Source organism: Urocitellus parryii, chromosome 1 (genome assembly GCF_045843805.1).
Source record: "Urocitellus parryii isolate mUroPar1 chromosome 1, mUroPar1.hap1, whole genome shotgun sequence".
NCBI lineage: Eukaryota > Metazoa > Chordata > Mammalia > Rodentia > Sciuridae > Urocitellus > Urocitellus parryii.
Window position 1 is genome coordinate 278,291,147 of NC_135531.1, and position 13,669 is coordinate 278,304,815.

General features: G+C 51.3%; 1 protein-coding gene across 1 annotated transcript in view; it reads left to right on the plus strand.

The window, feature by feature from the left end:
* The first annotated feature begins 10,400 nt into the window (after positions 1–10,400).
* Trpm8 (transient receptor potential cation channel subfamily M member 8) overlaps positions 10,401–13,669 on the plus strand; it is a 73,641-nt gene continuing 70,372 nt past the window's right edge. The window contains exons 1-2 of the mRNA XM_077799707.1: positions 10,401–10,517; positions 13,382–13,455. Of these exons, the coding sequence (XP_077655833.1) occupies positions 10,401–10,517; positions 13,382–13,455 (191 nt within the window). The remainder of the gene's footprint in view (positions 10,518–13,381; positions 13,456–13,669) is intronic.

Here is a 13,669-nt window from a genome sequence, read left to right on the forward strand (position 1 = left end):
GGTCAGGGTAGGCTCTGCTGAGACTCTCGCCGTGGCTTGCAGATGTCTGCCCAGAGGGTCTCTTCTATAAAGATACAAGCCGTCTTCCATCAGGACCCAAGCTCATGGCCTTAGGGGTCCTCAGTCACCTCTTTGAAAATCTTGTCTATAAATACAGTCACAGCCCAAGGTTCTGTGTCGGGCTGGGTCCTCACCGTGTGACTCTCAGAGGACACAGTTCAGATCATTCGGGGGCCACTCCAGCATTCTGGGGAGCAATGAAGCTGAGCTCCATTTGCAGGAAGCGTGAGGCAGGTGTGTCACCCAGGCCTCGGGTTGATTTGACACACCTGCCTGACTTGCAGTGTAGACCCTCCAGCTCATCTCCAGGTGACCGTCGGTGTACACCCCCCAAATCAAATCCAAGTCCGCCATCTAGTCTCTAAGTTTCCGTCAGCCTTTGATTCCTCAGAGCCACGACAGCCTCCAGACCCGCTCCAGAGTCCCTAGCAGAGCCCCCATGTTGCGGACCCCAGGGACAATCTCCTTTTCTTTCTCTCTGCATTATTTTAAACCCAAGGGGAAATTGTGCACCCTGTGTCATGACCTGCACCTCCCACTGGGCACCTTCCTTTGAATCTGTCCTGGAAATGCAGCTGCAGATCAGTGTGCTCGGCCTTGCCTCGAGCAGGGGTCGTTCTTTGGCCATTTCTCTCAAGCACACCTCCCCGTTCACTCCCTTCCCACCACCTTGGGACCGTTGCTCACTGGGAGTGTTCCTTGGTCATTTTAACCTGATTTCGTTTTCATGGTACCTGAGCCTGCAGTGTAGACGCAGGGCCTATTTGTCTTTCTTTCTCATCCTTTCTGGCTCATTGGTTTGTTTTTCAGACTGGGATTTGGGTTCTGCCTTCTGAATCCTAGGCAGGATCCCCGAGGATACCTGGTGGGCACCAGCACACTGCAGGTCAGGGAAGAGAGGCCCGGTCCACTGCCTGGTCAGAGCATGCATGCGCAAGAGGGTGTGGAGGTGTGGGAAATCAGGGGGCCATGGGAGCTTGGGGGCTGAGGGTCTACTTTGAGGCTGATGTAGAGATTTGCTGATTCTCTCTCCCCGTCTCTGGCAGGACCTTTTCTTACACGGGTCTTCATTAGAGTGTGGCACCACTGGTTCCTGATCAGCACTGTCCCCACCCTGACCTGCTGGCCTTGCACGTGGCCACGGCCGTCACCTCCATGACCTGGAGGACGTGATTGCAGACCTCTGTCCTAAGTCCTTCCTCTGTCTTCAGTGAGGGGTGAGTTGGAGAACTTCCTGGAGGGGTTAACACCAACATCCTACCCTTCCTTTCGGCCCCTGCTCGAACCTCTCTTCACTAGAATATCCCCTGACACTCATCCTGCTTAACCTGTCATGTTTTTGCAGCTGGATTCCCTGTGTCATTGACTTTTAAATTACACTGTCCTTTGTGAACCTGGTATAGTGTCTGCTTCACAGCGTGAGAGAAGTAACAGCCGACACTCTAGAAATGGTAGCCAACACTCTAGAGATAAGAGCCAACACTAGGGCCATTAATTAGAGCCAAACTATTATGTTCATACTGCATCATTTAATCTGAAAGTCACCAGTGGCAATTATTTCTTCTCTTCTGAAAGAGTTTTTACAAAGAAAATAGTTTAAAGGGGACCTAGAAATAACTGAGAATTAATAAAGCCAGTCATGGCCTCCTCTCAAGCCCTGCCCAGCTAGCCCCATGCTGAATATATGTTGGTGTAGAGAAAGTTAACAAAATCTGGAAAAAAAAAAAAGAAGTCAATGTTGTTATATTTCCTCTACTTAAGGATTTTTTTCCTAACCTGTTAAGATTTTTTTAATGTATTAATTAATCTTGTCATTGCTTTCCAAAATGAGCATTTTCCATTTCATTTGCGGTTTTTAAAATATGCCATAACTGTAGAAACTAAAACGTGGTATGATTTAATACTATGGTGCCACCGGCAAGCCAGGGTGGGGGGTGTCACTGCCTTATTAAGCATTTAAACTGCCACCTTCTGTGACTGTGCAGCGTGCTGTGGCTGTAAGAATCCTCTCTTAGAGTGTTCAGATTTTTTTTCTTCTCTTTAGAGAAGCTCAGAGGAGAAGGCGGGGCAGAGAAGGCTCCAGTTATAAAAGCCTCCCTCCTCCAGAGAGGGAGCAGACAGCAGGCTCCTTGGGGTGAGAGGAAATCCTGCCTGAAGCCACCACTTACGGTAGGTTCTCAACTTCTGCTTTTCTTCTTTCCATAAGCATTACCCTCCCCGTTACTTGCAGCACTGATTCATGTTTAATGTCTCTGGGAAGGATGTCACTTAGTTTTCCTGTGAAGATTTGAAACGATTTAAAATTCCTCAGAGATGAGGGCATAAGCAAACTGCCCCTGGCAGACACCTCTCCTCATTTGGACTTCTTTAGAAGTACCTAAGTCTCTGCTAGATTTCTGAATGATTTAAAATACGGCTACAGAGTCCTTCTTCTGATTGACAGAGTTTGACATCTCCTCAAGTGAGCTCTAGTACAAAATTCACCGTCAGCTTGGCGACTGACCACCTCTCAGTCTATGTTCTCACATCAACTGGGGACAGAGTTTAACTTGTTCTTAAATCAAGACCACGGTGAAACACAGTGACCTTTTTGATGACCCTGGAGAGGGGCATGTGCAGCCGGCTCTCACGTGCTGTGGTTCCTGGAGTCAGCACTTGCTTGGGTGAATAATCACAGGTTTCGTCTCCGTGTGTCTCAAGTGCACTGTGGCCGTGCTCGCTTCTTTGGTGTTAGGCTTCTAAAGCCGAGGGTAGAACTTGTTCCTGAAGTCTCTTCTCTCTGCTAATAGAAACAGACCTGCGTGATGGGCGGTTCAGCTGATCAGGTCTTGAGTGGGAAGAGCCTCCTTTCAAGGTTGTGGCTTTGGGTTGATGATTCCTTAAAGTCTGGAACCAAGTTGTTACCGTTGGTGATTAATTTTCCGTCTTGCCTAAGGATTGATGTCATTCTCAGCTCCCGTGGAGGCTGGAGGGTCCAGGCTCCTTGGGGACCCTGCCTTTCCCCTTGTTCCAGGAGGCTGAGGCCTCCTGAGCTTCATCTGCCGTCTGTCCCCCTCCCGTCCCCTGCCTCTCTCTTTGGAGCAGGGCCTCTTGGGGTCAATGACCTTAGGAGCCTCCACGGGCTCTGGCCTTTCTCCAGGTTCCACCTGTTTATTCAAACCTAAGAATTCTGGCTGCCAGAGGTAAGCGGAAAGCCAGGTTCTCCTCCTGCCGGGAGACAGAGGAGGAGGCCAGGTGCACGTCCACCCTGCGGGTCCCTGTGTCACACTACCACCTTGTGTTGGGATGGGGAGGAGGACAGCTCCAGAGGGTGTCATTGTATTTGAAATTCTGCAAGTGTCCCATTCCCCGTCACCATGAATATCAGAAGGGAGTGGAGGAGGAGAAGGCGGGGTTTGGTGCTGGGCCTTCTGGAACACCCTCCCCTGAGCTCTGTTCAGCACTATGTAAGGACGCCTTTCTTACAAAGGGACTGTGTGCTTCTTGCTTGAAAGTGGCATCTTGGGACTGGTTTGGTCCCTGTGAGGGATGAGATAAAAGGCAGTTTTAAAAACATGCCAAATCCTATTTCATGCTGGGACAGTAACAAACCAGACTAATGTTTCCCTGGGCTTAAAGAATGCAAGAGTCTGCTGTTAATGCTGACTTCTAGATTATTGAACATTATTTGTGAGCACCAATAAAAAAAGCAGCAGTGGCCAACCTTTGCTCCAGCAAACAAATGAGGTTCCTAATTATTTAGAGTTTGGTAATATATTAATACAAACGAAATCACAATATATTCCTTCCAAAAGAATCATGGAAGTGGAACAAAGTGACTTAAAGTTTAAAGGTTGGGCCCTCAGGTCAGCCTGCATGGATATGAATCCTTTACTGGATTTGAATCCTATAACTTTGAGAAAGTCACTAGCCTCTCTGTTTTGTTTATGAGATGATAATTCATTTGACTCACAGGGAGATTGGAAGAACTGGTGCATGAAGAGAGAGCACAGGGCTTGGCACACGGAGGGCGTTACAGGGCACAGCTGCTGTTGGTGCCTGAGGTCTGGACGTGCTCCTGTCCCGGTGGAGGTGTGGTTTTCTGTGCTAGCAGAACCAATTGCATTGTTCATAGATCCAGGCTGTGATTGCAGAAGGCCCCTGAGCTGAAGTTTGCCCGAGGCTGCCTCTTCTGCAACCCTTTAGTTTCTGAAATATTTGATCATGAGTCACGAGAGCTTTCTGTGGCAGTCCTACAATGAGGGGGTGGCTGGCGTTACTTGTAGCACCCTGCTGTGGACCATGGCTCTCGACGTGTGGCCCTGAGACCAGTGTCCTCGTCAGCGCCTGCAAACATAGTGTAGATGCTGACCTGGGCCCAGCCCAGAGCTCCCGAGCACAGAGGGGGCCCAGCCATGGGGTCAGTGAGCCTGGGGAGTGAGCCTGATGCACTTACCTGCGTCCTGGGTGGAGGCTGGGCACATCTTCAGCATCTGTGATGAAGCTGTGAAGACCGTGGATGGTGTTTCAAGAGCCCATTTGATGGCATTTTGACTGAGGGCATCCACCTTGGTGGTGGGTGATCAGATTCCGCTAAATGCATCAGACACATCGGCGGTCCTTGAGACCAAAGGTGATAGCAGAACTAACAGAGGTGTGGGTGAAAACAGGAAAGCAGAGGTTTCACATGGTTTGATAAGTCCCAGGACTGGCGGGACTCTCAGGTCTCTCCCTGGGAGCCCCCTGCTTGGGCCTGATATTGGGAGGCACCCACTGAGTGTGTGTCAGTGAAGCCGCTTCAGCCTGCGCCCAGGGTGTTAGAAAAGACAGCCTCGCTCTAGGTGACCCACGGTGGGGCCTAGGACGTTTCTCACCAGGAGACCCAGTGTGTTGGACAAGCATAATTTCCTTCCAATTTCTTATTTTGAAATCATAATAGCTTCACAGGAAGTTGAAAAGAGAGTGCACTGGCGTTCCCTGGACCCTTCACCCAGCAGTAACATCCCGCAAAACCACAGTATTGTGCCAGGACCCAGGGTTGTGCGACTGGCACCACACAGTCCCAGACAGTTCCTCACGTGCTTGTGGTGTGAGCAGCGTTTTACCCACAGGAGGAGGAGGTCTGGGTCATCACCTCTGCAGGCCTGAGTGGCGTTTGCCCATCACTCAGAGCCCCTGTGTCACCCCTGTGTGCTCCCCAAGCACCTGGCCCCAGCTGCAGGTCTTCCCAGCTGGCCTCTCCAGTGGCCAATGTGGGTTTCGTGTTCCTTTACAGGGGCCCTGAAACTTGGCAGTTGACCATGTCGGTCCCTTTGTTTTGGCCACCAGCCAGGTTAACATACAATTTCTAGCACCTTCTCCTCCCCAGGTCCTTAAAACAGGCTTCCCATGTGGCTGGGTGAGCCCTCACTTTCCTGGTCTCTTATTTTACCCTCTGCTCATTTCTTTCCCTCTGGTTCACTACAGGCCAATGAAAATTAATGTGAAGATAGCTTTACTCTCAAAGGCAAAGATATGTTTTTTAATCATACGTTAATAAAATACAATTTTAATAATATATATAAAATATAATTTTAATCATGTGTTTAATAAGAATAGCTTAATAGTACCAACATGGGTCTAGTCCCAGATGAACTGACCACTGTAGGGACGTCGGGTGACAGGAATCAGAGACCCTGACAAGCAAGCACTGACCCAGCCTCGGGGGCATGCAGTGGGATGAGCTTGGGGCCTTTGGAACGCAATGTACTGTGTGAAAAAGGTACTCAGGTCAGACAAGACAAGAGCCCTGGAGATCCACTGAAGATAAAGGGCGAGGTGGCTTCCAAGATGGCCCCAGGGACGCCAGGGGGGTCCTCTCCTGAGTGCAGGCTCGATCTAGTGACTTCCCTCTAATCAGGAGGCTCAGGCATGGCAATGGCTTGGTGGCTGTGTCTTGCTGGCACACTCTCTGGGCCCTCTCAGTTCTGGGCTTTGACAACCTCCTGTAGCCAGAACCTCCGGGAAGCCTCAGGCCCCCAGCCATCCGGGAGCCGCTTCCTGGGAAGCACCGCGGTCTTCATCAATCTGTGCTCCAGCCTCTCCCTCCCACTCACAGAGCTCTTGTGCTCACGGGCCCCTTCCTCTCTCACCACCTCCTTCCCCCTCCACCCTTCTCCTATGACTGCTTTTGCCCCTCGGGGAGCAGATCTACTTGGCTTCTCTACATAACCGACACCTCTTCACTCTGAGGTCTGACAAGACAAAAGCCCTGGAAATCCACGGAAGGTAAAAGGCCAGGTGGCTTCCAAATGGCCCTGGGCGTGGAGAGGGTAAAGAGCAGTCTTTGAGGTCTGCTGCTATGAATTTCCCCGCCACCTTCCTTACTGTCTCAAGTCCTAATACTAGTAGAGCAGGAATGCCAGAGCTCTGACTCTCCTGCCGTTCAACCCCTGGGCCAGCTCTGTGCAAGCTGCTCCCTCGGCTCATGGGAGGCTGCCGGGTTACATGGGGAGACTCTAAGAGATCAGGAAACCGAGACCCCAAGAGATTCAGCTGGGGGCTGGTTGGCCGTGGAGCGCAGCCTCCCCAGCTGACGGAGTAAGTCCATCAGCTTGAACCTCTGGAGCCCCCTTCTAAGGAAGCCACTGACCAGCTGTTTTTCCTGGTGGTTCTCTTATTTATTCCAAGAGACTGGAGCTGCAGGAGTCCCTCTGACTGCCTGGTCAATTAGGCTCCAGAGCAGAGGTCCTTCTCCAGGAAGAACCTTCTAGAACCACAGATGCACAGCCTGATAGACACAGCACTGCTCCTGTGGTGGGGTAGGGGTCTGTGAGTCCCCAGCAGTGGGGTGGGGGCTGAGAAGCTCCTTTTAAACTGCTGCTCTAGTCCTGGCTGATGACCGAGGCCCCCAGACCTTGTAGTGCTCCATCACGCCTCTGCTGTGGGCAGACTTGCTGTTCTCTGGAGTAAGAGTTGGATGGTCCAGAGGAAGGTGTGGAAGGAAAGTAGATTCCACGTCCAGGTGAGATTTCAAAGAATATGATGGGAAAAATTCAGAGTTTCCCCTCAGTAATGACTGTGCTAGTGTTGACCGTCTTTCCCTTCATCTTCGCTTTCTTTTAGCCCCCTGCTCCCGTCCACCCTCACGGACTCCTCCTCTATGCTCTGCCCTTTGCCCAGTTATTATATGATGTCTCCCCTCCTGGGTCTCTCCCTCTGCTAACATTCAGACACCTCTTCACAGCAGACAGAGCCGCCTCGACCCTCAGCACCCCAGCTCCACCCCGCCGTTGCCCTGGGGAACCAGCCACCTAGGACATCTGGGCGTCCATGCGTTATCCCCATCCTCTCACCTGCTGAGAGGGACACTGTGAGGTCACTGGTTGACTCCACCTTGCCCAGCCTCTAGATACACTTCCTACTTATCCATTGTATTTTCCAGATAGATTGGGGGAAAAAAAAGACATAAAAAGTAAAAGGATAAAGTTAAAACCACTTGTAGTCTCACTCGCCCCGTGTAGCGGTGGGTGACCTTTCAATGCGCTGGCTCCCGGTCTCTGGAGCTTCCTGTCTACATTTGCTTTGGCGGAGTAACGATGGCTGCCTTCACTGCAGGGGTGCCTCCTGGGTAAGGAGCTTCTTGCTCAAGGTCGAACCCAAGCTCCAAAGTCAGAGCCTTCACGTACCAAGATTTCCTGCTTCCATGTCCTCCTATGGCCACGGCGATACTTGCTGTGACTTACTCATCACAGTCATCTTTCCACATCATCTTACCTCTTGGGTAGAATCCTCTCCTACTGATAGAAATTTAGATCATTTCCGATTTTCCCTTGTACAAATGTCTCAGCAGCAATCATCTTCTAGGTGACCTGTTTACGTGTTTCTTCTGCTGGATTCTCCGCAGCCATTTACTGGGGCGACGTCATCACGTCGCAGTGTCTCACTGCATCACTGGCAAGAGGCCCTGCACGGAGTGAAGCAGCTCTCCTGGCCTCCCATCCGATCACATGACGCTTACCACCTGCCCCGACAGCAAATGCTGGCATCCGTACCCTCCTTGGTGTTCACTGCTCACTGGGAGGGTCTTCATGTGGACTGGAGATCTGTGTTCCCTCGTCTGGTGGACCTGGACTCTGGCCCTCTGCCTGTCTTTCCCGAGGGGTTAGGGTCCTGACCTGCGGGGGCTTCTGTTCCTTGGCACAGACAGGTTGCTGGGCTCCTTCCCAGAGCGGCTTCCTCTGCTCTCCTGCCTCCTGGCTCCAGCCTTTCCGGCTCTCTCCTTCAGGGAGTTTCGTCCTCTGCTCACCCTCTCCGGCGCCCTGGGGCCCTCTCTTCTCACTCCCCCCCATCTTTTCCCTTGGGCCTTGGGCCTTCTGGCTCTTCTTCCAAAGGCCTGGCTTCCCTCACTCCAGGGTCTAAATCCTGGCAGAATGTGTTGGGAAGAGAAATAGCCTGTGCACCTAGAAGCCTGCTGTGGAGGGCGTGGTGCAGGGTGCCCAGACCCCAGGGCAGCAGGCACCAGCTGGCCTCTGAGAGCCGGTGAGAGGCTCGTGCCCGGGAGACGTCCGGCCAGGGCTGCGGCTGCAAGTCTTATGTGTCTTATGCGGGCTTTCCCATTTCTCGTTGGCAGAAATGTGATTCAAAAGCCAGAACATGCTTTTGCCTTTGTAACAAAATAAGCAGTTTTTCATTGTGAGGCAGATGAAATCACTTTCTAAACCTTGGCATTCCGCTTAGGAGCAATTTGCTGTATGGGAGTCACTGTGAATAGATACCTTGCAGGATTGATTTGTGGTTTTACCATAATGTATGTAAAGTACCAATTAATACTCAAGTCTCTTGGAAATGCCTGGGGAGAGAAGTAAAAGAATCACTCAGGGATTTAAACAGTCGGGACCGCCCATCATGAGTGGGTTTTAAAGAAGTGTCCAATCTCTGTGGCTCAGGAGAGTTTGCATCTAGTCTGGAACCTGCGATCTGCATGAGGAGTCAGGCTTACGGGCCCAGAGGTGAGGAACAGAGTGTGGATGAAGATGCTTCCTGACGGTCCTCACTGTTCCCACACCAGGACACTCTTGTGGGCGGGTGTGCTCTGCACCTGGAGGTTACGGGAGGCAACGTGAGGATAGTTCACAGACCAAAGGAGGATTTTCAAGGGGGTGTTGACTTGTTCAAATGATTCATGCAATAAATGGTGTGCGGATTTACCTCCTAAGCTGTGCTGGGCTCTCGGAGTCTATGCTGAGCCAGGTGGACATGGTTTTGGCCTCTGCAAGATAATAGGGTCAGACAGATCACTGAACAAGTCTTGATGCTAAGGGCATGCTGTCCGCCCAGCATGCACAACCTGGGGCATCTCCCTGGAGGGAGGACGGGTGAGCCTAGATATGGAGGATGGGCGGGAGATGGAGCCATGGAGGAGTGTGGGCCACAGATGGGGATGAGGGGCTCTGGGGAGAGGCGGAGTGTGGTTTCAGGCTGGGGAAGCCGCCAGGCCCCTAGCTGCATCTGTGGGCAATCAGAGAGGCCTAGGGAGGGCTGAGTGTGGTGGGGACAGACAGGGAGGAATGTGGTCCTTGGAGGAGGGGATGCAGGGCGGGTGTATAGGAAGGATGATGATTTTGTTCTAGAAACGTTCTGTTGACCGCATCTGGTGGACAATTTGGGGAAGTCTGGTCAGAAGGTTTTTTCTGGAGCTTTGGTTGCAGGTCCAAGTTGGAGCTCAGGAGACAAGAGGGTCTCCGGAGCTTGGACAAGAGCATCCTGGTGTGGGAAGAGTGAGGACAGTCAGGAAGCATGTTTAGGACACATGAGGTTCCCTGGCCTGTCCCTGAGCCCAGGAGAAAGTGCCGGCCTCCTGGGCCCATCCAGCTACTTCAGAGTCTCAGGTCGTCTTGGGGCACATATCCTCAGGCCCTCTCTGGGCCCTCTCTCAAGGTCCCTTTCCCTCTTTGCTTGACTGGATCAGATCCAGGATTCTCCTGGCCCAGTGGCCATGTCCTCTGTCCATGCAATCTGCTAGGTACATCACATCCATCAACCTAGCAGGTAGCTGGTGTGAGTCCTGTGAGGTGCTCCAGGAACGAACCAGACAGTCTGTTCCTCAGAGCGCCCAGGCTGGAGGGAGTTGCAATGTGGCACCATGTGCTCTGCCACTCTGGGGGCTCACCCAGGGGAAGACGTGCTGAAGGGCAGAAAGGCCAGCTGGGTCTCAGAGCCTGAATAGGAATTGGGCCAGGGGTACAATTTCCCTGGTGGGTTGGACAGAGTGTGGGATGCATGGCAAGGGGTGGATGAATGGAAGGGGTGTCGGGGCTAAGCTCTGAGGGAGACCCTTTTGCTGGGTAACTCACACTAATCCCCAAATCTTCCCAGGCAAGATGTCCTTCGAGGGCGCCAGGTTCAGCATGAGGAGCAGGAGGAACGGCACTCTGGGCAGCACGCGGACCCTCTACTCCAGCGTGTCTCGGAGCACGGACGTGTCTTACAGTGAAAGCGTAAGTCGGGCGCCCGGCCCCTTGCCCAGAGCTTGGGCAGTTAGGATTATTTGGTGACTTGTCTGCCTTCTTTACAAAGAGCCTCTCCCTGTCCTCAGGGCGGCATGCCAGCAGGACAACATCTCCCAACATAGCTCCCTCCCGCAGCCCCTTACACTCTCTGGCCATCTCAGATGCTCTCACTCGCCAGGAAGTAAAGATAACCCTCCAGGCTGATGTCCAGTTCCCTCTGACTAGAGTTAAAGTCAGGATGTTGGCTGGCTTCGCAGACAGGGAGGAGCAGGAATGGGGAGGGCGGGTGCTGGTCAGGTCAGTTTGCTCTGCCTGGTGGTTACTCAGGCCTGGCTCTGTGTACAGCTAAAACCTCTGCCCTCCTCCTCCGGCTGGGGCCCGCCCCCAAGGGCCAGGACAGGGCGAGTGCGATGCTCAGGTGTGAAACGAGGGAGGCGCTGCCCTGGGTTGCCGCCCTGCACTTGCAGCCCCCAGTACTGAGCACCTCTTTAGCGCCTGCCCACATCTCGACTTGGTCCTGCTCTGTGAGAAGCCCAATTTGCAGAGGCTGCGGTGGCTTCCCCGCTGCTCCTACCCTTTGCTCTTCTTCTCTGACCCCAAACAAAGAAGTACCCCTGAGGAAGGGCCCTGGCTGGGTCCACTCAGCCTCAGGCATTGGTGCCCTGAGAGCTGGACCAGGGCTGTCTCCTCACTGTGCTCCTGTTGCCCCTGAGGGTGGCCCTTCCCGGGTGCAGGCAGCCCTGGCAGGTGGGATTGCTGAGGCCGCCCGGGAGATTCTCAGTTCTGGGAGCTCCTGTTTGCCCCTCAGCAGACACCCATACCTCTGCACAGTGCATTTACAGAGGAAATGATCAGAACCAGGCCATTTTTATCATCCGCCCTCCGCCCTGAGCCTGATTCCACAGCTCGCAGGGCTGTTGACTGTTCACATCGTGGGAGGTAGACTCAATTATTTAAGTAAATAAAAAATATTACGAGGAAAAATGGACATCACAGATTTTCAAAATTCTTCCATATAGATGAGCATTGGAACTATTTTTCTGTGAAATCCACATGAAATTTCCAGCCTAGAGGTCACTGATAATGCCCGGTACCCACTACCAGCTTGAGATATGGGATGTGGCCAGTGTGTCGGATGCTCCCCTGTGCCCTTCCTGTGGGAGGTCAGGCCTTGGCCTCAGAGGTCATAACCAATGTCCTGAATGTTGGGTCACGGTTGCTGGTTCCTGGCCTTTTTAGGGACATTTAGCTTTGTTCACTTTTTGTATTCATGGTATTGTATTGTAAGGACTTTTTTGGTGAGTTCTTTACACTGGTTTTGAGATTAGTGCACACTGATTCCAGCAGCTGCTGCTGATTCATTTCCCCGCTGTGCAGAGTTCTGCCACGTGCATGTGTCTGTCCAGCTGGAGGGCTGGACTTCCGGGTTTCTAGCCTTTGCTATGAGGATTGACACCACTCTTAACACCCTTGGGTGTGTTCCCAGGTCTCCTGAGGCGTGTCCTTTGGTTTGAGAACAGTGAGTGGAAGGTGTCTATTTCTCCTTCATGGCGTTTGGTTTAAGAAACAGAATTTGTGGGGGAACTTAGGTTCAAAGGATGGGAAGAGGAAGATGTGGTGTCCATTCTCTATTCCTCAGGACTTGCCTGGGCAGGGGATGGGGTGTGAGGAGGGACCTCCAGGAGAGGGCCCCCATCCTTGTGTACTGCTGGTGAAGGCCTTGCCGTGGGGAGGAGCCAGGCCTGGCTTCGCTGCCAGCCCCTCTGTGAGGTGACTGTGCAGGAAGCAGTCAGAGCTCTCCGACCGTCAGCACGGGTGCTCTGCAGGGTGTGGATTTGGAAGAGAAACCTCAGCAGCTCTAGCTCCCAAGGTCAAGATGCTCTGAAGCCACAACCTCATCACCAGGCATCCAGAGTGTATGGGTCACTGGGGGAACCCCTGCCTCTCTCCACAAGGGCCTGCTCCCCAGGGAAATGACTTGACAGGCAACAGTGGACCATTTTCTGCCAAGTTTGTACCAGTTTCTCCACCCTGAGACCCACAGCTCTCCCCTTCACCCTGCTGGGGATTAATGTCTTTCACTGGGTGCATGAAATGAGATCCCACTGTGGTTTACTTCACATTTGTTTCATTAGTAATAAGATCCAGCTCTGTGTGTTCATGGGTTATTTGTGTTCTCTTTTATTCAGCGTCTGCTCTTGTCTCTTGCCATTTTCCCCACAGGATTATCTGACGTTTTCTTACTGAATTATTATCCTTATATATTCTGCTCACCAATCATATGATGACCAACATATGTTGCAGATATCTTCATTCATTTTTTCATCTGTTTTCAAATAGCTTGCTTCTGCCAACTTAAAGGCAATTTTTTGTTTATAAAGGCTTTGGTGTTTGTCAGAATTAGCCTCAGATACGCCTAACCACCTTGCCCACAGGGGAATAAATACAACCATGGAAGGAGGTTTTGAAACATCTTTTAAAAAGCAAGCAGAAGATTAATGGAAACCTGTGCTGATTTTAATTTTTTTTTTTAAATGCTAGACTATTATGCAGTGCTTACTCTTCCTGGTAGCCTTAGAGACAGAAAAACATGATTCCTAGGTACAAGATAACTCTAAGTAACATTTGGAAACATTTGCATTTAGTTATAAAAATTTAAATGTATGCTCCCTTTAAAACACCACCACCAACAACAACAAAACCCTGGTGTAGTCCAAAGCATGAGCAAACGTCGGCTGCCTGGGGGGAGTAGTTATAACCTTTGAAGTAGCTTGGATATATTTAGTATTCATTCATCTCATCAGGAGGCATGAATAAAGCAGTAATGTGTTATCCAATGTTTTTCTCCAAAGGACCTGGTGAATTTTATTCAAGCGAATTTTAAGAAGCGGGAATGTGTCTTCTTTACCAAAGATTCCAAGGCCACGTAAGCTACTGTTTCCCTCCATTTTTGCTTCCGTGTTTAAAAATTAATTATTAGCCACCATTACAACAAACAAATAAAAGCCCATTAGTGCATTATAAAGGTTGTTTTCATCTTGTAATTCCCAGAAAGGGTGTGTGATCAAGAGGATCTGGCAAGTACCTTATAGTTCTTCCCTAATTATATCATTTCCTGTGTATTTTTAGCTTTGATGATA